The following is a 25436-nucleotide window of genomic DNA, read 5'->3' as shown; positions in this document are numbered from 1 at the left end:
ACTTTGATTGACAGTGAAGTCTTTGGGTCTGTGAGTCACCCACTTAAGGGTGGCTGCTTTGGGTCATGATGTATTTATTATGTACTTTACAGTTAGGAAGGATAACCTTATTCCCCTCATTTCCAGGTTATTAGGGGACATCTCATCAAAGTTCTGACAATATTGACCAGTATGGAGTTAGACACAATTTTCTACAGTCTCTTGGCAGGCAGCATAACATAGTGAGGGAAGCAGACCACGGCCCTGGGGGACCTGGATGTGAGTTCTAACTCTGTCACCTCCTGCTTGTGTGAACTAGCAGTATACAAGTACCTAGGATGTGACAGTCACTGTACAGGGATGTGCAGGCATGTGCCACTATGCTTGACTAATTTGTAAAACTTTTTTTTGTGGAGATGAGGTGTCACTTTGTTGCCCAGGCTGGTCTCAAACTCCTGGCCTCAAGTGATCCTCCTACCTTGGCCTCCCAAAGTGCTGGGAATACAGGCGTGAGCCACTGTGCCCAGCCTGCACCGTTTTTAAAATAGGTACCACGGAGGATGAAAACATACTGTGATGCCACAGATTTTAAGTTATGTCCTGATTTCAGAGGTGTTAAAATGTGAAAAAAATGTGCATGTGCACATAGATGAACGAGGGTCATTTGGCACATGCTGAATGTGAAGTGCCTGTGGGGTCTCCATGAGGCCTGGAGCTCAGGAGCAAGGTCTGTGATAGAAATACTGATTAGGGGGCCATCGGCACAATGCAGCTGAAGCCGAGGGAACATACAGTAAGACTATGGGCAAGTCACTAAACATCTCAAACCCAGTTTTCTTGTTCAATAAAACAAAGGTCCTGTATCACACAGAGCTGCAGTGAAGTGATGTATGTGAGGTGCTGACACAATGTGCACAGTCTGGGGGTGCTCTGGAGGTGTTAGCTCTGTTCCCTGCCCTCTTCCATGACATGAAGCCTTGGGCATTGCCTAGTTAGTGAGGCCATAAAGGTAGCTGGTGTGTCCCTGAGATGCTGCCCACCAGCTCCAACTGCCCCTTTATCCCCTGAGATGCTGCACACCAGCTCCAACTGCCCCTTTAGCGGCATCTCTATGTCCCTGGCTGTGGCTGGGGGGGATCCATCCTGAAGAGCAGGTTTGTGGCCCACACCAGATGTCACCTAGTCACCAACCTCTAAAGCTTGAATGTTTGATTTAGGACAGGGGGTAATGACAGCCAAAGCTAGGGATGTTGTGGGGTGCTAATCAATGAATACTTAGCGTGTGCGTTGAGCAACAAAATACTATCCATAGACCCAGTACTAAAAAAGCCCCTCCAGGAGGCACCAGCACTTACCAAAGCACATCAAAGCCACTGTTGGCGACCACTCGGGCAGGCATGTGGAGGGTGTGCAGAGGATCAATCAGTCCCAGTGTGGGTTTGATGGCTCTCGAAGTGATGCCTAAAACATAAGGATTTTCAGTAGAGGCTAAAGCCATGGGCATCATTTTAGGAAGGCAAATGACTTCAGGATAATAAATCACCCTAAACATAAAAATATGAGAAAAGGTTCATTTTCATGTAGTAAGGCAGTAAGGAGCAATGGAAAGTGATTTAGAGTCAGAAACCTGGGGTTTTCAGTGGTGTGTTGGAGCGGGCTCCTACTGGTTTCCAAGGGCCATGTGTATGCATCTCTTTCCAACTCCTGGATGAGTGATGTCATTGGCCGTGGTGAGAGTATTTACACCACAGAAATGGGCCAACACTACATGTCAGGGCTTACTTGTTTATTATTAAATTCCAGAGAGCCAGTTTACTAGCACACCACTGGTCCTCGCTCTGCAACTTACTTTGTGTCTTTGGGCAAGTCACTTAGCCTCTCTGAGTTCTCTGTAAGATTAGACTATAACAGCACAGGGCCTCCAGCTCTCATTGAGCTGTTGTAGGGATCAAATGAGAGAATATTAGGTAAAAGTCTTTAGAAACTGTAAGGTAGAATGTAAGTGTTGGCCATTATTATCATCAACTTAAGAAATGTCAAAGGATAGTGCAATTTAATTTTAAAAAGAAAAGTTACTAAAAGTGTGCAGTTAAATGTCAATTTATTCTGCTACGAAGATCTGAAAGCAGGATATTGAGCCAGACTAAAAAGAGAGACATTTCTACCGCATTAGCCAAGAGTCTGAGACAGAGAAGACGGCATAAAAATGACTAAGAAGACAGAAAGCAGAACAGAGGTTACCTGGGAAAAGGACTGGAGGGATTGGCTGGGACGGAGCATGAGGAAACTTTCTGGAGTGGTGGGAATGTTTTGTATCTTGATTGGGGTGGTGGTTACATGAGCATATATGTTTGTCAAGGCTCATCAAACCAGATTCTTAAAATGTGTGCATTTTATTATACAAAAATCACATCTCAATAAAATTGATTTAAAATGTAAAAAATATGTCAGAGAAAGGAAACAGCCATTTATCATTGGTATACAGTCAGTAACTTGGGCAGAGAATGGCCAATTAAGATTCATGGCATTTCAATATGCTTTCAACAGTAATTCTCAAGAAGTTTATTACATTGTTTCATATTTTTATATGTACTTGGAAAAGGAAAGAAAATGTGTATATATACAAACCCTTTCCTTGGCTCCTTGATTTTTTCCTTTCTTTTTAAACTTGATACAAAATATTTAACATATTTATAGGGTACATGTGAGTATTGGTTACATACATAGAAAGTGTGATGATCAAGTCAGGCTCTGTGGGGTATCCATCACTCTGAGTACTTTTTGGGAACATTTCAAGTCCTCTTTTCTAGCTACTCTGAAATATACAATACTTTGTTGCTGACTTTCGTCACCTTACTCTTCTATAGAATATTGGGGCTTATTCTAACTGTATCATAACTGCTTGATTTTTAAATATTAGGATTTAAAGAAGAGTGTGGAGTTGAAAGGTAAGGGAGATAATTCAAAAGTATGGTTCTTACCAATTTTTACTTTCAAGTGTTCATAGTCAAAAATGGCAACCCCAGTAGTTTCACTCCCGGTTCCTGAGGTAGTTGGCACTTGAACAAAATAATATTAATTTTAACAAAGCATCTAAATAAAGGTTAGTGGAGATACCTAATTCAGCCTTAGGACTGAGGAACAAAATTAGAGAAGGAAACTTTGCTGACCCTCTTGTTTGCATGATATATATGAATTAACATGTATGGAAGCCTAACATGTATGATGTCTATGTCTGCATTAATATGTATGTAATCTAACATGGAGGATGTCAGTGTCTGTGTTATCATGCATGTAAGTCCAATGTGTATGATGTCTGTATCTGCATTAACAGGCATGCATGAGGTCTGTATCTATATTGGCATGCATGTATGTTTAGCATGTACATTGATGTCTATGCCTGCATTAATGCACTTGCATGTTTGACATGTATCATGACTGCTGGATGAATGTTTATGTTGTTTAATATGCATAATGTCTGTGTCTGTATTAATATGTATGTATATTTAATATGTATGTGTGACCTCTGTATCTGTGTTAGCATGCATGTATGATGTCCATGTCTGCATTAACATATGTGCATGTTTAGCATGCATGTGTGTTTAATATGCATTATGTGTCTGCATTAACATGGTCACATTTAATATGCATATTGCCTGCTTCTGCATAAATATAAGTGTTAATATATATGGTGTCTGTCTGTATTAACATACATGTGTGTTTAATGTGCATGTGATCTCTGTACCTGTGTTAACATGCATGTATGACTTCTGTGTCTTTGTTAACATGTATGTATGTTAATCATGCACGTGTGTGATGACTGTGCTGTATTAATAGCAGTGAGCTCTGGGAACCTCAGGCTCCTTGGGGGCCAGAGCTTAAGCAGCTGCAGCTGGGTCAATGCAGGCTGCCCAGCACCTCTGGTAACAAAACTCATATTTGCTGTCTCTAAAAGACATCTTTATTCCCTCTTGGCAGCAAGCACAGTGACGCTCTGCCTTTGCTGGGCTCCGTGGTTTTGTGGTTCTGTCAAGTTTCTAAACTTTACTAATCACCCCTCTGTGTGATGCTGACACAGTTTCACCAGAGGGTTCCATTTGCCAGACACCAATTATGCTGCTCCCTGCTGATCCCTCATTCACAACACAGCAGTTCATCTGCCATCGACTTACTCACATCCCATCACAATGCCTCTTCACAATAGGGCAGGAGAGGGGAGAAGAAAGGGCAAAACTTTAAACTGAGGATATGTCCCAGTTACCAGTTAGTGCATGTTAGCTATAAAACTTTAAATAGTAATATGCTAGCAGCCATAAAAATGGCAGAGAAGAAAAGACTAGAAAATCTCAAGGTCCCCTGTGGAACAAATGAGCTATTCTGATTTGGATTTGTACGTCTGTGCCCTGGGTAGCCACAGAGCAGATGTCACCCAGCGTGATGGGCCATGCTGGCCACATGTCCCAGGGAAGAGACAAAGCCTGAGGTCAGCTGAAGAGCCATTATGTAGAAGAAAGGGTTGAGTCAACACCAGAAAAATAACAGCTAATGTTCTCCTTAAATTCGACAGTGGCTGGCAAAATGGGACAAAACAGAGAGCAGTTTAAAGGACAAAGCTGCTGACAGAGGGATCTCATCATATGTCAGTGATGACCTTCCCCCTTTTCCACATGGTGACCCCATAGCTTAAATCTGCAAACTTTCCTTCCACTGACCCCAATTGTCTTTATCTATACAATAATGAAGATCAGAATTTTAAAATGAATGATTGTTCTCCAAACAAGGCATTGATTTGAAATGAACAAACCAGAAAGCTTTCGAAATGTGTATGTTAAAAGGACTGGCTTGCATCTTTCTTAAGATCTATTGCTAATTGCAAAATAAAACAAACAAAGAAATAAACAGTCTTTACCTGCAATCAGAGGCTTAAGAGGCACAGACACAGGCTTTCCCTTGCCAATGGGGGCACTGACATAATCTAGGAAATCAGAATGAGGGCTGGATGCATACAGATTAGCAGCCTTACAGGTGTCCATGGTAGAGCCACCACCGACAGCAACATAGGCATCAAAAGCTCCATTTTGGGCAAACTCAATAGCTTCCATGAAGCTTGGAGAAGAGAAAATAAAAACCAGTATGTTATATTTTTCAGAAATAAATTGCCATGCCATTAACTAAGGCTTGGGGTAAGTTTTGTGGGTTTTTTTTTTTTTGAGACGGAGTCTCATTCTGTTGCCCAGGCTGCAGTGCAGTAGCACGATCTCGACTCACTGCAACCTATGCCTCCTGGGTTCAAGTGATTCTCCCACCTCAGCTTCCCGAGTAGCTGGGATTACAGGTGCCTGCCACCATGACTGGCTAATTTTTGTATTTTTAGTAGAGACAGTGTTTCACCATGTTGGCCATACTGGTCTCGAACTCCTGACCTCAAGCAATCTGCCTGCCTCAGCCTCCCAAAGTGCTGGGATTACAGGCGTGAGCCACCACACCTGGTTGGGGGCAAGTTTTAATCAACAGTTAGCTTCTGCTTAAAGTAAAGAAACAATAACAACAATACAAGAATACCTTGCATCTGTTGGTTCCACTCTCACATTATCATAAACCGTAAAGGGGATGCCATTCTTCACTAGGGAATCCATAGCTACTTGCACAGGAGGGAGCTTGGAGAGGTTCTTGTCTGTCATCAAGCACACATTTTTAGCACCCATGTTTTTTAGGTCCTACAAGAAAACCTATAAGTTAGGTTCAACTCCACTAGAACTGCAATAGACTCTTCTGGCAAACTCACATTGTACATTTTTAAAAATAGAGGATGTGATTGTTGTCATTTAGCATGTGTCTTGTGAGATATGTAACATTTACAGTAGGAGACCGTAGACATCTTGAATACTTGCCATTCCCACTTCCTTTGTAACTCCTGCTCCATATCTAATATTTGAAACAGCCATCTGAAAAAAAATAAAAAGGTTTAGGTGTAAGGAGTATTTGAGAGTTGGCCAGTCCATTTCTAAAAACCTGAAATGGTTTCTTGTTGCCTAGTGCATAAAGTATACACTCCTTAGCATGGTCTTTCAGGTCATCTCCCACCTGGTCTCACTTAAAGAAGTGTGGACGCACCACACTTCCTTAAGCAAACTTCAGCTCCTGTCACATTTGAATGACTTGTCTTTTCCCAAACACATCATAAACTCTCAACTGTTCCCTTAGTTTCAAATGCCTACCTTCCTCCATCTCCACCTGTAAAATAACTCTCAAATGTCTTACTTTCCATTCATCCACCCACCCTTGCATACCTGCCACCCAGTCAATGCTACTGTCTTCTATGTTCGAGGCACTGTGTAGGCTCTGGTAACTCAACTATGAATAAGAGACACAGGGCCTCATAAAGTTTATGAGTGAGAGAAAGGCTTTTACACTGATGGATGATGGGTCATGTTTGGCCTGAAATATATTTTATTTGATCTGTGTTATGTTTAAATTTCTTTTTTTTTTGAATTGACTAATAATGCTTAAAAATCAGGATAAAAAATTTAATAAGACCATCTGAATTTCACTTTCTCTTGAATAATCCAGCAAACTGGGAATGCATTCCCATATGGCAGTGATCTTATAAGGTTGAGTGGAGTCACACCTTAGATGGGGCCTGTGCCTTCAGTGAGCTCACCATGGCATCACCCAGCCTGGTCATCTCTTGGTTAACTGTCGGGCCCCTGGTGACATTTTAATTAGTCATTCCTGAAGGCAGGCGCGGTGGCTTATGCCTGTAATCCTGGCACTTTGGGAGGCCGAGGTGGTCAGATCACCTGAGGTCAGGAGTTCGAGACCAGCCTGGCCAACATGGCAAAACCCTGTCTCTACTAAAAATACAAAAATTGGCTGGGTGTGGTGGTGTGCACCTGTAATCCCAGCTACTCAGAAGGCTGAGGCAGGAGAATCGCTTGAACCCAGGAGGCAGAGGTTGTAGTGAGCTGAGATCACACCACTGCACTCCAGTCTGGGTGACAGAGTGAGACTGTCTCCAAAAAAAAAAAAAAAAAAAAAAAAAATTCCTGGACTAGGAGGAGACAGGGACTTAAACAAATAATTATAAGTAATTATGTAATTACAGTGTGATAAAACTGCATCAGAATTGTTACTTTACTTTGACCTCTTTTGGGATTGTTATAATTAAAAAACTAAAGATTTAACACATAACATATATATACTGGAGAATTTGTAGAATTGGGAATTTATCCTATTTTAGTGACTCTACAAAGACAGCACTCTAGACATTAGCCATGATCTCAGAAGGTTTATATTCCATTATACCAACCAGGTATTTTGCTAAATATGGTCTGATCAAATAGAGATTATGGAATGTGAATTAATAACAGATTTAAAATAAAATAATAATTCATTAGCAAAATATTCTAGTTTTATTTTTTCTAGTCATTCATAAAAGAAATAATGGATTGAGTGAATATACCTCAAAGGCATAATCTGTTGTTTTCCCAGAAGGTGAAAGTCCAGGGGCTAGAAATGTAAAAGTTAGAATCAAAGTGGGTCTTTAAAAAAAAGCATAAATGTTATTGATAGTAAAATCCAGCAGTGAACATAAGTATTTCCTTTGAAGTCTTACCAAAAATATATTTTTTCCAGGTTTCACTGTTGCACATCAAATTAAAATCAATACCTGCATTTTAAGATAGAATGTAATGCGGCCAAGCACAGTGGCTCACACCTGTAATCCCAGCACTTTGGGAGGCTGAGGCAGGTGGATCACGAGGTCAGGAGATCGAGATCATCCTGGCTAACATGGTGGAACCCTGTCTCTACTAAAAATACAAAAAAATTAGCCAGGTGTGGTGGCGAGCGCCTGTAGTCCGAGCTACACGGGAGGCTGAGGCAGGAGAATGGTGTGAACCCGGGAGGTGGAGCTTGCAGTGAGCCGAGATCGCGCCACTGCACTCCAGCCTGGACAACAGAGTGAGACCCCGTCTCAAAAAAAAAAAAAAAGATAGAATATAATGCTAACTTGAGCCTAATTTGTGAAAATAATAAAACATTTCTTGCATTATATTTAAAATATGTGTTTGAAAATATAATGTGTAACAATCCTCTAGGAAAAAAATCCCCTGGTTTAGAGTTGGGTTACTATTACAGAACAACTATTAGTAAGTTCATGAATTAGAGGCTTGCTTACACTTCTTATAGCAACTGTGATAACTTGTTTGTTTTTTTTAATTCATAGGGATAACTTATCACAGTAAGATATTTACATTTCTCAAGCTTATGCATATAAAAAACTTATTTATCTTGGTGAAATTTAATAAACCTTTTTTTTTTTTTGAGATGGAGTTTCGCTCTGTCACCCAGGCTAGAGTGCAGTGGTGGGATCTCGGCTCACTGCAACCTCCGCCTCCCAGGTTCAAGGGATTCTTCTGCCTCAGCCTTCCTAGCAGCTGGGACTACAGGCGTGTACCACCATGCCTGGCTAATTTTTGTATTTTTAGTAGGGACGGGGTTTCACAATGCTGACCTCGTGATCCACCCACCCTGGCCTCCGAAAGTCCTAGGATTACGGGTGTGAGCCACCGTGCCCGGCCTAATAAACATTTTTATAAGGTGCTATTTCCTTGCAAAGGATTAGGTTTTAATTATGGTAAAAATGATTTTCCGTCATATTGGAACAATGAAAGGGACCTAATTAAAGATTTTTATCCTTGTTTTTATCTACTTATTTATATCAATACTGGTCAGTCATACGATAAAGTCTACAGAACAATTTTCACTATGCTTTTTCTTTTTTAAGGAAAATAGATCAGAACTGTACAACAATCTACCTTCAGCTCCCTGAGTGCAAAGGCATCCTTAACCAAAACTCAAACTTATTGGATTCCTCTAGGCTTAAAAAAAATAATCTGTCCCGGTGCCGGGGCTCAAGCCTATAATCCCAACATCGTGGGAGGCTGAGGTGGTAGGATAGCCCAGGAGTTTGAGGGTACAGTGAGCTACGACTGTACCGCTGTACTCCAGCCTGGGTGACAGAGGGTGACCCTGTCTCTCTCTCTGTATATAAAAATCTAATATTTCTGTTACTAAATTTTAAAGACATAAATATGATCCTGGAAAACAATGAGAATATCTTTCTGTAAATTATTAATTTTATTCCCTCAAATAGGAAATTAACTAATTGTTGAAACCAACTAAGAATTTGACAAAATCAGCTGAAGACAAAATTCTGTATATGTTCAGAAGGGCCTTAAAGGTTGGATATGTTTCTGTCTCATAGATGGCAGTTAATGATGGACAGGGAGGTCCCTTGGCTTGTCCTGAAGGGTGAGTCACTCCTTGGGCAAGAGAAAGCCCTTGGTGAGTTACTCTCTCTGTTCTAACTCCCCAACAGGCTTCTCTGTGGGTTTCTGCTTAGGATCCTGGATGGTCAGCCTCTTTCCTTTCCAACTCTTGCCTTAATGTTTAGATCTGACCTTAGAAGAGACAAAATCAGTGGTTGTGTCAGCAATCCATGTGACATTCTTAGGACATGCTGAAACTATGTTGAGTTTCCTGCTGCTCTGTGGACCACAGTGTTTGGTGTTTGGTAATGACTAAGATGTTGTGGTAACTGAAGGTTTGTTATTATTTTTAAGTATTAGGAAATACAATATTATTTTAAATACAATATTATTTTAAAGACTGATACAAACAAGTTTTGTTTTTCTTTCTAGGAACCACCTTGTTCTTGTTCTTTAGCCTCCAGTTTTTAGAGATGTCTTAGAACCTTCCAAAGACTTCATCTTGATTAATTCTGTTTGACAAACTCAGACATTCTTAAAATCCTATCTGTGCATTTTTAGACTTGGCAAGTAATTAAAAGAGAAAAGCGTTATAAGTAGCATTAAATAGATATTTGAGACAAACAAACACGTGATTAGTAGTATACATTCAGCTAACTTTGTATAGAGTTACGTGTTATCAATTTCACAGTGAAATGGTAACTGTTTTCATGGACCTTGCTCTCACATGCCTTGGTTTTCTTTACATACACTACCCAAATGTATTATAATGCCAAATGCAGAAACCAAAATTGTGGCTAGTTTAAAAATACAGAAGTATTACCTTGGGAGTAAGTATGAGAATGAGTTGGGCACTGGCACCTAGGGAAAATAAAAACGACAGCAAGAAAAACCTAAGGTGAAAATAGAGACCAAAAAATGAAAAGCCTTAAGCTAACTCACATTGCAGTCTAGTGCTAAGATGCTATCAAATTGGTAGTTCTTGGCAGACACTGTACAATAGAAAAAATATATATAGACCCAGAAATCACGATGGACAAAAAGTTGACTCAGCGTCTTCCCAGCGCTGTAGCATCATTCTTTCACGAATTCATTTACTCTAGCAATTCCTATCAAATGCCTGCGGGCAGCTGAGATAAACGCTCTGGGGGTACATGCAAGTTTAAGATGGGGGTCTCTGGTCTCCATGAAGCCCCAGCTCTTACTGGGTTAGGAGCGTTGACCAAATCGGCCCAAGGTTAACTCTGTGTGCCTCTTCTTACTTACTACCCTATGCTGGGAACTTGCCTTATATATTTCCCAGTGTCTTCAAGATGTCTAATTTTTCTTCAGGCAGGCTCTAGACCTGAGCCTCCAGGAAAACTTCCTGGACCCAAAGACCTCCCTGGTCCCCATCTTTCTCTGCCCAGTTGCAGCCCCGGGCTCCGAGCTCTCCTCCGTCCCCGCCGCGCCGCTCCCCAGAGGCCCCAGCAGCGCGCACACCCGGCGCGCTCCGAGGTCGCCACCGCATCTCACTTCTCGGTCGACTTCTCTACAGATTTCCCACGTCCTCCTTTTTGGAAACCCTCCCTCCCCTGGCTGTGGTCCCTCTTCCTGTCCTGGCCGTCTCCTATTTCTTGGACAGTCCCAATCTCTCCTCTGGCTTCTCTTTCTCCTGCTCGCTCTCTGATCGAGGCTGGGAAGACGGTTTTATGTTTCGTTGGGTTGCCCAGAAGACCTTGTCCAGTGGTTGGGTCTCGGTAGATACTTGAGTGCATCACTTCCTTCTCCCCGCCAAAAATTCAAATCTGGAATTAAAACACCCGAGGGGGAAGGTTGGGGAGGAAGGAAAAGGGTTGATCTCAGTGGCCGTCCAGATCTCAAAAATTCGAACTGCGAAGTCAAAGCAGACGCGGGGGCGAGTGAGAGCTGGCGCGAGTCGCGGCTGCCATCTAGTGGTTCCCGACGCGCGCGCCGGGGGAGAGGACGCGGGCCAGGCCAGGCTTGTCCCTTCACGGTGGGCTTTGGTTGGAAGACTTTCCCTGCTTTATGCCCTCTAATGACAAGAAAAGTGAGCCAGAGGGAAGGAAAAAAAAAATCCAAACTCAAAACTTTCCAACGTGAACGCTCCTGGGAACCCTTGCTTCCTTCCTACACTCCCCCCCCACCTTTTTTTTTCTTCCCCAAGCTCTGAGGGTATCTCAATTCATTATTTCTACTTCTTACTTGTGGTTTGTATCCTGTCCCCTCTTGCTTTCTCGGGACCTCTACCTGTCCTGTATTTCCTAGTCCTCCCCCTCACTCAATCTTTTTCAGCCTATTGAAGAGTTTTGCGCCTGAAACTTTTCCACCTCCTACCCCCTCTGGCGGGCTCACTCTCCCTCTCTCTCCTCCCGACCTACATTCGCTGGCTTCGTTTCTGGGTCTCGGACACATTCTTTGGCCCCTGAAATCAGGCTGCTGTGTCTGCAAGTCCAGCTGTCTGGCTGTGTCCTCACTTCTCAGACCTCGTAGCACCTCACTCTAGCAGCATGAAACGCGTGGCCACACCTTTTTCGGCAGGTGGAACTTTTTCCTGGCTCCCAGGACCCCTACTTGTCTGGGCTTCCTCTAATTGTTCTTTTACTGGCTCCTTTTCCACTCTGCCCATTCCTTAAATGTTCGTTTCTGTCCTGGGCTGCCTTCAGCCATTCTGACCCTTCCTCCTCCCTCACCCTTTAGAGCTCATTATGCACCAAGGCCTCAAACATGTCTCCACTCAAGCCCACCCAGTTTTCCTGGGAACCTGCTACTCTCTGGTTCCAGTATCACCTCTCATGTGTATTACTACCAAATTCCCAACTGGCTTCTCGTGGCTCCACCTCTGCCACCTCTATTCCCCACACTGTAGTCGGGGCATATTTCCAATGATGTCACTCCCTTGTTGAAAGCTGCTTCAATGGCTCCCCATGGCTCTCACATACAGTTCAGGCCTGCCCCTGCCTGACTGGCCCCTCAACTCACTCCATCTCTGGGTTTGGGCTCCCGGAAAAATTAACATCTTTCTTTTCCTTGAATGAGCCACAGTCTCTCTCTCTCCTCCAGAACTTTGCCGTTATTATTTCCTCTGCCTGTAACATACTTTCCTTGCCTCTTCTTCTGGATAACTTTTGTTCTTTCCTGTCAGTTCCCCTGGGCAGCCTTCCCTGAGGCCCGAGGCTGCAGAGAGACACCCTTTCTGGAGCCTCCCTTCGTGTTAAAACGTACCACACTGGTGCTGTTTTTCTGCTTCTTTCTGCCTGTGGATTGTGAATTTAGTGATGCCCAGGCAGGATCTACTGTTTCTCACAACTTTATCCCCTGTGGCTAGCACCAAGTAAGTGCCAGGCATAAAGTAAGCCTTTTGTACTGATTAAATGAGCGAGTAAATGAATAAATAAGTGAATGTAGACATTTTCATTCCCCTGACCCTCTCTTCTCTTTTCCTGGCATGCCAACACAGAGGGCCTGGGGGAGGGGGGTGGGGGCAGGCTGTGGGTTCCCGCCTTCTTAGGATGGCCTGAAGGCACTGATGGGCTTCTTTGGGCTCCTTCAGAGAAGCAGAGTGAGGCTTGGGGAGAGCAGGACCTCATCTACCTGCCCTCCTGGCTCTGGCCCCATTATTCTGGCTTCCCTGCTGATATCACTGATTACCTCTTAGCCACACTCTCAGCAAAACCCAATCTGTCTTGCATTCCCTAAATCGCAGCCCCTCTCATCTACTCAAGGACTGCCAGCAGCTCTCCCTTCTGTCCCCTAAATCATCAAAATCCCCCTCCCTATTAGACATTATCCATCAGCCACCAGCATTTTTTTAGCTTATTCATAAGCACATTTCCTCCATCTTACATAACAAAACCAGAAACCTCTTGTTCCTCTTTCCTCTCCCACTCCCACTTCTACCTCTCTCCTTCCCTTCAGCGGGCTATAGCCATTCTTCCGATTTATCTTCTCCCATTCCCTCTGGAACCTCCTGCCATCAGCTTTTACCCCGACTCAACTGACCAGCTTCCCAGCTCACTAATGCCCTCCACTAGCTAACCACCCTGCTCAGTTCAGTTCTGTCTTCACGGTACCCGATGTGTCAGCGGCATCCTCCTGTTCACTCCCTCCTTCCTGGAAACATGTTCTTCCCTGGCTTCCAGGGCACCACTCAGTTTTCTTCTCATCGCACTGGCTGCTCTTGGCTTCATTTCTTTTCATTTCTTTTCATGATTTTGACTCCTGACCCTGGACGGCTCAGGGGTCAGTCCTGGAACTTTTTCTTTTCTTTCCACACTCAGTCCCTTAGTGACCTCCCCTGGTCTCATGGTCTCAAATACCTTTGATGCTGATGCCTTCCACATTTATCTTTCTGGCTTGGGCATCTCTCCCGAAGTCCAGGTTCACCTGCCCACTTGGCATCTCTGCTTGGATGTCTATGAAGTGGCAACATTTTCCCTATGGAAGACTGAGCTCCTGGTGTTCTCTCAAGCCTGCTCTTCCCACAGCCTTCCCCATCCCCATCTAATGGCAATTTCATCCTTCCAGTTGTTCGTGCCGGAAAATCTTGGGGTCACCCTTGGCCCCACACTCCCATCTCCCCCTTATTCACTCTGCTCCACACCCAGGTATGCTTCACCTCTGCCTACCTTCCCTGAAGGCCACAGGGTTTGCTCTCTGCATCCACTGGTCTTTCTGCAACCATTACCTTCTCAGTGAGTGTGGTCAGCTGAGTAATCGCTCCTGAAGATAAGGTTCTAATCCTGGGAATCTGTGAATGTTACCCTATATGGTAAGAGGAACTTTGCAGATATGATTAAGAATCCTGGCTGGGCACAGTGGTTCACACCTGTAATCCCAGCACTTTGGGGAGGCTGAGGCGGGTGGATCACCTGAGGTCAGGAGTTCAAGACCAGCCTGGCTAACATGGCAAAACCCCGTCTCTACTAAAAATACAAAAATTAGCTGGGTGTGGTGGTGCGTGCCTATAATCCCAGCTACTCAGCAGGCTGAGGCAGAAGAATCGCTCGAACCCAGGAGGTGGAGGTTGCAGTGAGCCGAGATCACACCACTGTACTCCAGCCTGGGCGACAGAGCGAGACTCCATCTCAAAAAAAAAAAAAAAGAATCTTGCTAGGTGTTGTGGCGCATACCTATAATCCTAGCACTTTGGGAGGCCGAGATGGGAAGACTGCTTGAGGCCCGGAGTTCAAGAACAGCTGGGGCAACATAGTGAGACTCCATCTCTACAAAAAATAAAATCAGCTGTGCATGATGTTGTGCACTGTAGTCCCAGCTACTTGGGACGCTAAGGTGGGAGTATCTTTGAGGAGGCCAGAAATTCGAGATTGCAGTGAGCCGTGATCACATCACTGCACTCTAGCCTAAGTGACAGCAAGACTCTGTCTCAAAAAAAAAAAAAAAAAAAAAAAATCTTGAAATGAGGAGATTATCCTGGATGATCTGTGTGGGCCCTAAATGCAATCACTCATAGCCTTATAAAAGGGAGGCAGAGGGAGATTTGACCCAAAAGACAGAAATGTGAGCACTGAAGCAAGATGAGTGCCAGCTGTGAAGATGGAGGAAGGGGCCACAAGCTAAGGAACCGAAGGTAGAGCTCTAGAAGCTGGAAAAAAGCAAGTAAGTGGATTCTGCAGCACCTCTGAGCCTTACTCAAGAGGGAGTGTGGCCCTGCTCACACCTTGGCTTCAGCCTAGTAAAACTCATTTCAGACTTTTGACCTCTGGAACTGTTAAGAAGACAAATGTGTGTTAAGCCACCAGGTTCATGGTAGTTTGTTACAACAGCTGTAGGAAACGAACATAGTGAGGGCTGCTCTGAACACCTCAAAAATTGCATCCCTTCCTTCAACATCCCAGCCTCCTTTATGTTCTCTGTAATAACTTTCAACAGCTAATGTACTCTCAATTTTACTAACTAGTTTGTCATCTATCCCCTGTGCCCCATGCATGGTGTGGTTAGGTTGTTTTGTTCCCTGCTGTACCCCAGAGATAACACAGTCAAAGCAGGGCTGCATTGCACATCTTTTTTTTTTTTTTGAGACACAGTCTTGCTCTGTAGCCCAGGCTGGAGTGAAGTGGCCTGATCTCTGCTCACTGCAAACTATGCCTCCCAGGTTCAAGTGATTCTCCTGCCTCAGCCTCCTGAGTAGCTAGGACTATGGGCACCCACCACCCTGTGCAGGGCTGCACATCTGGAGACAGAATGTGACCCTTGCCCTCCAGGGCCTTCCCACAACCTCTCTGGCCAGTGCACGCCTTGCCTCTGTCTCCTTCAGTGCTGGTTCTTTCCCCTCCATTCAGTTGTCAGCGCAGCTGCTCTATGGAATGTGTTGGGCAGAAGCCCAGAGTGCATGCTCTGTCCAATAGAAATGGCCACACATCACCCCGTGCCCTAGCCCACTTTGCCCAAATGAAACATGTGCCCAATGATGCCATTTTCCAATTTCCCAAGATTTTCACTGGAAATCTCCCACTTTTAAAATGTTTACCCTATTAGAATAATAAGCATGTGCAGAAGAAAGCACCATCTTGCTACTCCTGCTGTGGCAGTGCTGCTCCCCAGGAATTCACCCTCAGCTGTTTCCTTCTAGGTTAGAGTTTTGTTAAGGCTTCAACTGTCCTCCATACGCATGGATGGATGTGTTCCCAGCTCACTCTTGAGCCCCAGAACAATACATTCAATCACCTACTGGGGTCTCCATCTGAATGTACCAGAAGCATGCTCAACTCAAAATGCCCTAGACTGAAGTTGCCATTTTCCTCCTAACACTAACTCTCCTACAATCCCTGCCTTGGTAAATGAGCCCACTGTTTACTTGATGCCCAAGCCAGAAATCTCAACTCTTCACTATTCAGATACAAAATCCTGTGGATTCTAACCAACCTCTCAGCATTTCTATCTACCCAAGGAACTGCCTCTCTGTGCATGAAGCCATTATCTTCAGGCTGGAGCAGGACAATGACCTCTAGTCCTTCCTCTTCACTCCACATTTCCACCAGAATGTGCTAACACAGTTCTGACTATGCCATACTCCCTTTTCATGCAACCATTCCAAAAACATATGCTGTGTGTGACACTGATTCCATGGGATATAAATGGTGTTGTGTGACAAAGAGTTCTATGATGACACAGGTTTACAACCAAAAATTTGAACACAGCTTTAGTATTTTTTGTAGCTTCTTGGAGCCCTGCACGTCTAATGTATATTTTGATTCTCCAAGAGGGCAATACAGCAGTAAGGAGCTTCTCAAACTTATTTGGCCATGTAATTCTTTTGTCCTGGGACATTTTAAGGTATCAGTGTTTAATGGTGAGAAATATTATTCAATGGCTTTCCATTATCTACAGCACACAATTCAAATTCCTTACTACAGGCCTGAGAACAAGGACTGTGAAGCCAGAGTATCTGGGTTCAAATTATGACTGTGCCATTTGCTTAGCTGTGTGACACTGGACAAATTCTTCTCCATGCCTTTATTTCCGTATCTATGAGGATGACAATACCGTGTGTCATAGGGTCAGTGAAAGGATTAGAGTTACTAGTATACTGATAGTCCATTCAAAGTGTGTAAGACACTGCCGGGCTCATGATATTAGCTATATTCTTATTCATGGTCTTTTATCAGCCGTCTTCTCCATCTTTACCTCCTCTTATAAAGGTAGGTCTACTTGTCTTTTGTGTCCTGGGACTGCATCTCCATCGCTGGTGTTGCTCTTCTCTCTGCCTGACGTTCCTCTCCAGTCCCTCGCCTTTCCTCCTACTGATCTGCACCTGTGAGCTCAAACTTTTCCACGTTTCCCAAGCAGACTTGTGCACTTGCACAGTCAGCAAGTATTTATCAGGTGACCAGGATGTACCTCACATTTCTGCTGGGAGGCAGGCGTGTCATGACATTGAATACCCTGACTCCCTGTACATGCCAGGAAGTGTGACTCTGCGACTTCTCACATCCATCCTTCCCTTCTACACCCAGTCTGCTATAGCCGGTTTTAGCCTCGTCCCCTCATCCCATTCCCCACTAGACCTCAAACTGCTCCAGAGCCTTTCATCTTTGTATCCCCAGAACCTAGAATAGTTTTTGGCACATAATATATGCCCAATAAATATGTGTCAATTGCATACATGAATTTGTCTTGGCCACCGTGCCAAGCTCTCCACTGCCTGCTACGATGTGGGACCAGGTCCTCTCTGGGCCTCAGTTTCCTTAACGGTAGACAAGCAGAGTAAAGGCTGCCTCACTGCGCCCTGCGAGGCTGCATCGCGCACTCTGTGACCTCGCTGTTCCGCCTGGCGCGCGGTGGGAGCTCAGGGCGGTATCCAAATTCTCCGAATTCTTGAAAGTAAGCGGAGAACACTGCGCAGGATCCGAGCGGGTCACACCCAGGGGGCTGCGTGGGCATCCTGCGGTCCCCTGCCCGCCCGCCGGCCCCGCACTCACGCTGCGCGTTGCAGTTGCCTCAGCAAGTACGCGACCCGGGCCCGGGCAGCAGCGGCCATGGCGCTTGGAGTCCTCTTCCCTCCTCGGGTCCCTACACCGCCCCCTCCGCCGGCCAATCACGGAGGCTGCCCGCCTCCCGCCCCTCGGCCGCGCCGGCCCACCCGCTCCGCGGGGTCACCTGTCTAAGCCTCAACCCAGTCGGGCTCAGGGCCATTTTCCCACGGAGTAAGAACCAGAACCCCAGCTGCCCCAGCGGCGCTCGCACCATCCACCCTTGAAATTGCCGTAGAAGGAAACTGCTCCGTAGGCCCCGGGTCCTGCCTTAAATCTCTTTACTTATCAACTCTATTTTCACATGTTGAGGACTTGGGGGAAGGAAGAGGAACAGGGATATTCTTTTCCCACTGTTAATCCTTTAAAATGTTACTTTCCCTTCTAAGAGTATTTTAAGTGATCAAGACCCTGCCTTTAAACTGTTTTAACAGTAAACAAGAACCTAGCAGAGCCCGAGGGTTTTTGTTAAATACTGTGTGAATGGCTTTGCTTTTGATGAAAGCAAAATCAATAGTTAAAACTCATACATCAATAGTTAAAACTTGCCATGATCAGACTATGCTCCGGGAGGGCTTGGCTGTGCCATATCTGCCATGTCCCAGTGGAAAAGCTGATTAATATAAAGCTCAACTTTATCAGAAAGTATCCAAAGACAGTAACAACTAAACATTTGCATTTTTAGTAATCTGTTATTATGAAATCTGAATCCTTTATGGGAAATATTTTTACAGAAATGAATTTACTGAGATCAAACTGGAAAAGATTGATGGACAGGAAGACCAAGGACAGCTATATAAACATTTCACCTCCTAATCAAACCAGCTCAGGCCAACTTGACAAATGAATCAAAAAATAATAATGTTCTATGAGAACACATGTACACAGGGAGGGGAACAACACACATTGGGGCCTGGGGGCAGGGGATAGAAGGGGGCAGAGGGACTTAATACTTAGGTGATGGGTTGATAGGTGCAGCAAGCCACCATAGCACACGTTTACCTATGTAACAAACGTGCACATCCTGCACATCTACTCTGGAACTTAAAAAAAGATAATAATGTCCTAATTAAGGATCTTATGGGTCTGTTTCTTTCTTCCCCAAACAAAACTATACCTGACGTCAAGCTTAAAAACAAACACACACACACAAACAACTGGGGATATAAACGTAGAGAAAGATTTAAGTGTTTTCTGGATTAATGAGGATTATTACCATTAGTCAATGAAGCCCAAATTGATCATTTACAGGAAATCCATGTGTTCAGTGTTGAAAGGCATAAAATATTTTTAAAAAACAGACATCAGTTTTACTACTTTGAATATTATATTTGATACCAAAAGAAGTATAAGTTTAAAAGTTGTATCACTGAAACCATTATAATTGAACTGCTTTTTTTTTTTTTTTTTTTTCTGAGATGGACCCTTCCTCTGTTGCCCAGGCTGGAGTGGAGTGCAGTGGCATGATCTGGGCTCACTGCAACCTCCGCATCCCAGGTTCAAACGATACTCCTGCCTCAGCCTCCCAAGTAGCTGGGACTACAGGTACCAGCCACCATGTCTGGCTAATTTTTTTATTTTTAGTAGAGATGGGGTTTCACTGTGTTGGCCAGGCTGGTCGCGAACTCCTGACCTCAGGTGATCCGCCCGCCCCGGCCTCCCAAAGTACTGGGACTATACAGGAGTGAGCCACTGCGCACGGCCTGCTTTGTGTTTTTCAGAAAGTAAACAAAAATAATCTGTACCAGGTATCCAGGTAACTGGCTTCAAGTACAATTTCTACCCAGTAGTCAGAAAGTTAAAAGTCACACTAGATAAGACATCTTTATTACTTAATCTTTAAAACAGTCACTTGCCTATTCAATTCTGAAACTGTTTTCTTTCCCTCCCCCGCACTCCCGCTCTGATACACAAACTTGTTGTAAAAATAATGCAGAAACATATACGTCAATCTAAGTCTCTGAAATATGGCCAACTCTACCTCACCGTATATCCAACATTAAAAAGAAAAAAAAAGTCTGTTTAAGAATAGAACTCATTCCCGGTTTCCACCAAATTATTTCCCTAATTCTTAAATCCTCAAATAAGTTCTTAATCTCCAAAGTCTCGGTTGTGGGAAAAACATTAATTTGTGCAGTCCAACACTTACATACTTTCTTGAGGGAAGGGCAATCCTGTCCCTTTAAACTCAATGAAGGCAGCGGCCAGGTCTTTCTGAGTCCCCGTACAATTGCCTAGAACTTAACATTTAGTATTCATAGTCCTTGGTTTACAGACGGGTCCGACAGTTAGAAACTATTACTTCCTCCTCTTTCCTCCTGGGCGCTGTCCTCCTTTTCTCTTGCCACCCAAGCCGGGCGGCCCAGAATTCATCTTGCCTCCCAAGCCCCCTTTCCTCTTCCCTCCCTGGCTGGGCGGGCCCCCTTTCCTCTTGCCCCCAGGCCCCTGCCGGCCTCCCTTTCTCTTGCCCTTCTGGCTCATTTTCCTCCTCTTGGCGGCCTCCTCCTGGTCCTCCTCCCTCATCTGCTTATTGGTGGCCCTCGTCACATCCAGCTGAGGCTTCTTGCTGTTCATGACACGAAGCAGCTCCAACTGGTTCTTTTTCTCGGCTGCAAAGTCCCCGAAAAGGGGTTGAAACTTCCTTTTCTTGCCGGAGCCCCGGGGCGCCTTCTCCTTGGGGAGGCGCTCCTGAAAGCGCCCCACAGAGGCGGTGGAGACCTTGGCCACTTGCATGGCGCGGCCCAGCTCCTCCTTACTCTGGTGTCCGGTAGGGTGCAAGCCGGCCGCGCTGGGCAGCTGCATCTTGTGCGCGCGGGCCAGGTTACGCAGCCGGTTCAGCTCGTTCTTGGCCACCCGTTCCTTCTTGGCCTGAATCCGCTTGGCGAACTGGTCCTCCAAGGGGTCGGCATTGCCGGGCACCTCAATCAGCCATTCTTTGGTGTCGTCCCGGGCGCGCTGGTAGCCCCAGCGCCGCCGCCACTGGCTACTCACCTCGTCCCACACCAGGTTGGTCTTCTTCTTGGGACGGATGCCCTTGAGGCGCGCGAACTGCTGCCAGCGTGTAAGTGGCCGCGGTCGGGGCAGAGGCTTCTCTCGCGGCAGGCGTGTGGTGGGCTCCGGCAGCCGCGCCACTATCGCCTCTTCCACGCGCTCCGTGGGCAGCTGCCACAGCTGGTTGATGAGCAGTTGCGTGTTGTCCCGCGCCAGGGCCCGTAGCTCGGCCTCCGGCGTGGGTCCGGCGCACCGCAGCCGGGTCGGGGGGTTCCGGTCCGACGCCAGCAGGTTGCCCAGGTCAAACTGCAGCTCCAGCTCCTTGTGCACCGTGATGCGTTGCAACTTCTCTGCCTCGTCCTGCTCTGCCTTTGCGAGCAGCTCCTCCACGCTCTGGCCCTCCATGGCTCCGGCTCGGCTCACTCGCTTTGGGGCTGCAGCTGAAGTTACTTTTCCTACAGTGGCGGCCCAAACTCCGGCAGCATAACCACGTGCAGATGCCGGGATGCCCAATCCGGAAAAGAAAGGTTCGCTTCCGGAGCGCCCGGAAGCGGCTCGCAATCCGGGCGACCAGAGGAAAGGCCGGCAGAGGGCGGTATGGAGAGATGATGGGATTAGAAGCGGGACCTTTAGGCTGGCGCCAGATAGAGGCGGAGCTGGCCCGAGCAGGCCGCACGGCTAGTTCCAGAGCAGGATTGGGACTACGATTCCCAGGATGCAGCGGGGCGGGAGGCGGTCTAGAGGGCGGTCCAGGGACAGCTCGGGGGGCCGCCTAGGGGGCGGTCCAGGGGGCGGTCCGGGGACAGTCTCGCAGGCGGTCTAGAGAGGGCGGTCCCGGGGGGCGGTCTTGGGGGGGGCAGTTCAGGGAGTGGTCTTAGGATGGTGGTCCGGGGACAGTCTTGGGGCTCAATCCGGAGGGGCGGGCCGGAGGGTTTGTCCAGGGGCGCGGTCCGGGACCGGGGCGGGTACAAATTCCTGGGACTGCCTGTGGTGTGGGGTTCCAATCAAGTGCGTGTTACAATTTCAGTGTAAATCCGTTGTGAAGATGTTTAGACAATCACCCTTCTTAGGGCCAAATAGTTTCACTGGAGTCATAATCGGCTTTCAGGGTTCCTAGTTGTGGCCCGAGAAAGATGACATCCCAAAGATACACATAGAGCTAATTGTAGAAGATTCGTTTTGTTTTGGGAGTCACTGGCAATGAAGCCACCCCGAGTGGGCGCGGGTGTGCACCGACCCTAGTGAGCTAGCTGACTTGGAGCTCCGGGATTCTGCAGTTACAGAACCTAGTCTAGTTCAATTAATCTAGTACAATGCTGAAACTAAGCCATGCTCTGCAGTTACACTGCCTGGGTTCCAATCCTGACTGTGCCACTGTTGGTCCTTCAGCAATTTTACTTGTTGAGGACATTTTAAGGCCTGCGAGATAATGATAATAATACTTCCTAGGGTGGTTATAAGATAAATGAGTTAATATCGTCCAAGGGAGGGTTAAACGAGGGCCTGGAGCGTATGAGTACTCAGTACAAATTAGCCAAATACCGATTATTATTTCATTTTCATAGGCTCTGGGAGGTAAGTGCTACATGGTGTTAAGTATGAGTCAAACGGCCTGCAATCAGGTATCAGGTCACCATTACTTGGAGAGAATGTTTGATCTAAGCCTTATTTATAAATTGGCAAACATAAAACATTAGTTTCTGCTACATGGTAAGAACTCAGTATGTGTTAGCTATTAGTATTAACTATGTTATTAATTATTGTATTAACTATATTATTTTCACAGATGAAACAAGGAGGGCTCAGAGAGGTGAAATGACTATCTAAAGTTATGCAGTTAGGGAATATAAGAACAAGAGATATCTTAACTCTGGTTTTAAGTCTGTAGATCTATTCTCTGCAATGTCGTCCAAGCTCTTGATACTCATTAAAGTGTGGTCTGCATACCAGCAGCATAATATCCCCTGGGAGCTTGTTGGAAATGCAGAACGTCAGGCCTCACTCTAGATGTAATTTATCAGAACCTTTATTTTAATAAGATCTGTAGGTGACTAGGATGTACATTTGAGTATCAGAGGCACTGTTGATTGCGTGGTTTACAGGGTTTATTTTCCTTTCACTGGGGGCCAGGTTTATCCTAGAGGGGGTTATGCTGGAGAATTAACCAATGAAATTAACTTAATAGCAATTAGCAAATAGACTCAGTTTAGTTTCAGCATTGTGCTAGCCTTTCTCATCCAGAAGCATTTTAGAATTTGCTGTTTTTTTTTTTTTTTCCCTTGAACCTACTTTAACATTCAGCATCAAGGCTTTAACATCAGTCATCCCATGTAGCCAAGGCTAGGTCAAAGACCATATTAGCTAACTGCCTTGAGCCTTAAACCTTTGGGATTTGCCATAGGAGAGAGTTGAGTGTATTGATATGACTGCTATGGGCTTGGCTTGGTTTCTCATTCATTCATTCACTTGACAAACATTTAATTGAATGGCTACCATGTGCCAGACACTAGGTGCAAAGATAACTGAGACCTTATGGAATACTGGGGAAGAAAGGTAAAAAGAAATTGACTATATAATGTAACGTCATTGGACCTTTAATAGGAAGTACCAGTTATGTAGGAGTTAGCTTCTCTGTCAATCTTCTGAATTGGGAAAAAAAGAGCATAGGTTGACAAGTGTTAAATGGTATGATCTGGATCATACAGGTCAGCTCTTAATTGAACTCTGTTTTATGTTCAGTGTTTTTTTTTTTTTTTTTTTTTAGACAGGGTCTCACTTTGTCACCCAGGCCGGAGTGCAGTGGCACGATCTTGGCTCACTGCAGCCTCAACCTCCTGGGTTCAAGTGGACCTCCTGCTTCAGCCCCCTAAGTAGCTGGGACTACAGGCACGTGCCACTACACCTGGCTGTTTGTGTGCATGTGTGTGTGTGTATTTTTTGTAGAGCCAGGTTTTGCCATGTAACCCAGGCTGGTCTCAAACTCCTGAGCTCAAGTGATCCACCTACCTTGGCCTTTCAAAGTGGTAGGATTACAGGCGTGAACGACCGCGCCCAGCCATATTCAGTGGTTTTTTATAGTCTAAACTGATTTTAATTTCCTTGAAGACTAGAGACTGATTTTTACTTCCACATAGTGCTGGGCACATATTAGGCATTCAATAAAATGATTGTTTAAAAGCATAAGCATTATAGGGTTATCTAATTAAAGGTTATTGCTATTGATTGTGTTAGATTCAAGGTGAGCAAAAACAGTAAGATTGGGATTTCGGGCTTAAAAAAAAATCTTACTGAGGTAAGTGGGTAAGTTGTGGTCTCCAGGTTGCATTTGTATCATTCTTATTTTAGGCAAGACTATACAGTGTCCAGAGAAAGCAGGCTCTGGCCAGGCGTGGTGGCTCACACCTGTAATCTCAGAACATTGGGAGGCCAAGGCAGGAAGATCCCTTGAGACCAGGAGTTTGAGACCATCGTGAATAAGATGGTGAGACCCTGTCTCTACAAAAAGTAAAAAAATTAGTTGGCTGTAGTGGCATGCATTTGCAGTCCCAGCTACTCAGGAGGCTGAGGAAGGCTCCCTTGAGCCCAGGAGTTTGAAGTTACACTGAGCTGTGATGGTGCCACTGCGCTGCAGCCTGGGCAACAGAGCGTCTCCTGATTCTGAAATAAATAAATAAAAACCTCCTTCATTAAAAAAAGAAAAAGGAGGCCCACCAGAGATGTATAAATATATATGAATATATATTAATAGTACAGCAAATGGTGGTATATATTGTCTTTTTCTTTTGTTGGTTTCCCTTCTTCCTTATATCCCGTAAATACAGAGAGATCCTAAGTTTGGTCATCAGATCCCACTTTTTCTCTCTATGTGCTCCCTGTGACATGTCATCCACTTGCATGGTGCCAGCTACCACTTTTGTGCAGCTGGTTCTTACAGGTACATTTTTCTTTCTTTTTCAGAGCTCTAGGATTTAATCTTCAACTACCTACTGGGCTTTTCCGCCATATTCTAAACTCAATATGGCTAAAACGACATAACACATCATCATCTCCCAGATTTGCTTCTCCTTCATCCATCCATCCGTCCGTCCGTCCGTCCATCCATCCATCCATCCCTCCCCTCTTATTCTCCCAGGAAATGTTTATAGAAGGCCTTTGATGCCTGAGGCACTATGCCGGCATTGAGTTGATGTTATCATCATTCTAGTCTAGAGCTTGGGCTTGAAACTATGACATCATCCTTGACTTTTCTCTTCCTATCTCCAAATCCAATCAATGTAAAAGTCTTGTTTGGCTTATCTCTATATTGTACCTTTTCCATTCCCACTGCCATGACCTTGCCACTATTTTCCTAGACTGGATCTCTTTCATCTGCTTCTCCATATTCTTTCTCCACTCTGTCCCTGGCTTCCAACTGGGTTTAGCCAGCAGGGGCAGTGACAGAAGATCAGAAGGCATGAAGAGAGTGAGGGCACGTATGCAGATTGCCATCAAAAGTCCATCAAAAGGCCACAGCTCCCATCAGGTAGCCCTGTCCACGCAGCCATCTTCCTCCTGCTCCTCTAGCTGCTCCCTTGGTTGCTGCAGGCCTAGGAGTGATTATAGTTCTCTGCTAATGCAGCACTACCGTTATTGTCAGTTTCCTTAAACTGCCCACATCTCTGCAAGTATTCTTTGTTTATCTTTCTTAAATTACCCAGCTTGA

The 25436-nt window shown here is 45.2% G+C and overlaps 2 protein-coding genes across 5 annotated transcripts in view; both read right to left on the bottom strand.

The window, feature by feature from the left end:
• The window catches only part of ADHFE1 (alcohol dehydrogenase iron containing 1), a 36296-nt gene extending 18458 nt beyond the window's left edge, over positions 1-17838 (bottom strand). The window contains exons 1-8 of one of the 4 annotated variants that reach the window (XM_055116613.2): positions 17693-17838; positions 10075-10112; positions 7442-7488; positions 5871-5924; positions 5542-5696; positions 4889-5085; positions 2961-3038; positions 1335-1440 (exon numbers count right to left, since the gene is read on the bottom strand). In XM_055116613.2, coding sequence (XP_054972588.1) covers positions 1335-1440; positions 2961-3038; positions 4889-5085; positions 5542-5696; positions 5871-5924; positions 7442-7488; positions 10075-10112; positions 17693-17751 — 734 coding nt within the window. In that variant the 5' untranslated portion in view covers positions 17752-17838. The other 3 variants (XM_003831364.5, XM_008956727.4, XM_034966168.3) reach the window with 3 other exon arrangements.
• A 1703-nt stretch (positions 17839-19541) lies between these two features.
• Positions 19542-21327, bottom strand: RRS1 (ribosome biogenesis regulator 1 homolog). The gene has a single exon (XM_003831367.7). It carries the CDS (start codon positions 21137-21139, stop codon positions 20042-20044), a length of 1098 nt encoding a protein of 365 aa, XP_003831415.1. The 5' UTR covers positions 21140-21327; the 3' UTR covers positions 19542-20041.
• Between the last annotated feature and the right edge of the window lie 4109 nt (positions 21328-25436).

This window comes from Pan paniscus, chromosome 7 (assembly GCF_029289425.2).
Source record: "Pan paniscus chromosome 7, NHGRI_mPanPan1-v2.0_pri, whole genome shotgun sequence".
Taxonomy (NCBI): Eukaryota; Metazoa; Chordata; class Mammalia; order Primates; family Hominidae; genus Pan; species Pan paniscus.
This window is presented reverse-complemented; position numbering and strand designations above follow the sequence as displayed.

Bases quoted from the DNA above. Each gene is read 5' to 3' on its own strand.
- RRS1 (XM_003831367.7), bottom strand. From the start codon at position 21,139: ATGGAGGGCCAGAGCGTGGAGGAGCTGCTCGCAAAGGCAGAGCAGGAC.